We start from the raw sequence: 751 nt of genomic DNA, 5'->3' as shown, positions 1-751 counted from the left end.
TACCCCCCCCCCCTGTGCCCACAACACTTTACCTCGTTTGTTCTTGTCCTTTGCTATCTCAACCTCTTGAGCAGCTCTCTTGAGAAGCAAACTTTCCTTCTTCTCTAGCATGTAAAGAGTCTGAGGAAGAACATTGAGAAATCAAACCAAAAGAAGCATTGAAATAAATAAACAAACCACTATTGAATCTTCTTCCTCACGCAAGAGAATCAAAAATAGGGAATCGACATATATACCTCATTAAGCTTCTCTAATGTTTGGAGAGTATCAGTCTCCTTCTTCTTTGGTTTACGGAATAGCCGAGTAAACATTGCTGAATGTTTTGATTAGTAATAACTCGAAAACACACACTTGAGAGAACTCTACAGACAACCTTTTAATTAGATTACATGCCAACACGTCTAGGCGAAGATTATACTATAGAAAAGTAAGGTTTGAGGTGTTTTAATCGATTCGTAAACACAAACTTGAGAGATTTCGATGCCAAGGTTGCCTGATTGAGAGAGATTAAATCGAGTGAAGAAGAAACGACGTTTCAAGTTTTCTTTTTGCAAATTTATATTAAAATTCCAATGATTTGGTTTTCCTAATCCTTTATTACTTTGTAATACTACTAACTAGATCTCGATCCGCACAATCGCGCGGGTTTTTGTTTTCATTTATTTTTATATAAATATTTTGTTTTCAATTCTAAATTGGTATATATTATAATATATATGTGTCTATCAATTTTTAAAACATAATAAGTTTA

At 33.8% G+C, this 751-nt stretch overlaps 1 protein-coding gene across 1 annotated transcript in view; it reads right to left on the bottom strand.

The window, feature by feature from the left end:
• Nucleotides 1–311, bottom strand: part of LOC106305471 (vacuolar protein sorting-associated protein 32 homolog 1) — an 8,920-nt gene extending 8,609 nt beyond the window's left edge. Inside the window, exons 1-2 of the mRNA XM_013741835.1 lie at nt 237–311; nt 33–120 (exon numbers count right to left, since the gene is read on the bottom strand). Of these exons, the coding sequence (XP_013597289.1) occupies nt 33–120; nt 237–311 (163 nt within the window). The remainder of the gene's footprint in view (nt 1–32; nt 121–236) is intronic.
• Nucleotides 312–751: the final 440 nt, after the last annotated feature.

This window comes from Brassica oleracea, chromosome C7 (assembly GCF_000695525.1).
Source record: "Brassica oleracea var. oleracea cultivar TO1000 chromosome C7, BOL, whole genome shotgun sequence".
Classification (NCBI taxonomy): domain Eukaryota; kingdom Viridiplantae; phylum Streptophyta; class Magnoliopsida; order Brassicales; family Brassicaceae; genus Brassica; species Brassica oleracea.
This window is presented reverse-complemented; position numbering and strand designations above follow the sequence as displayed.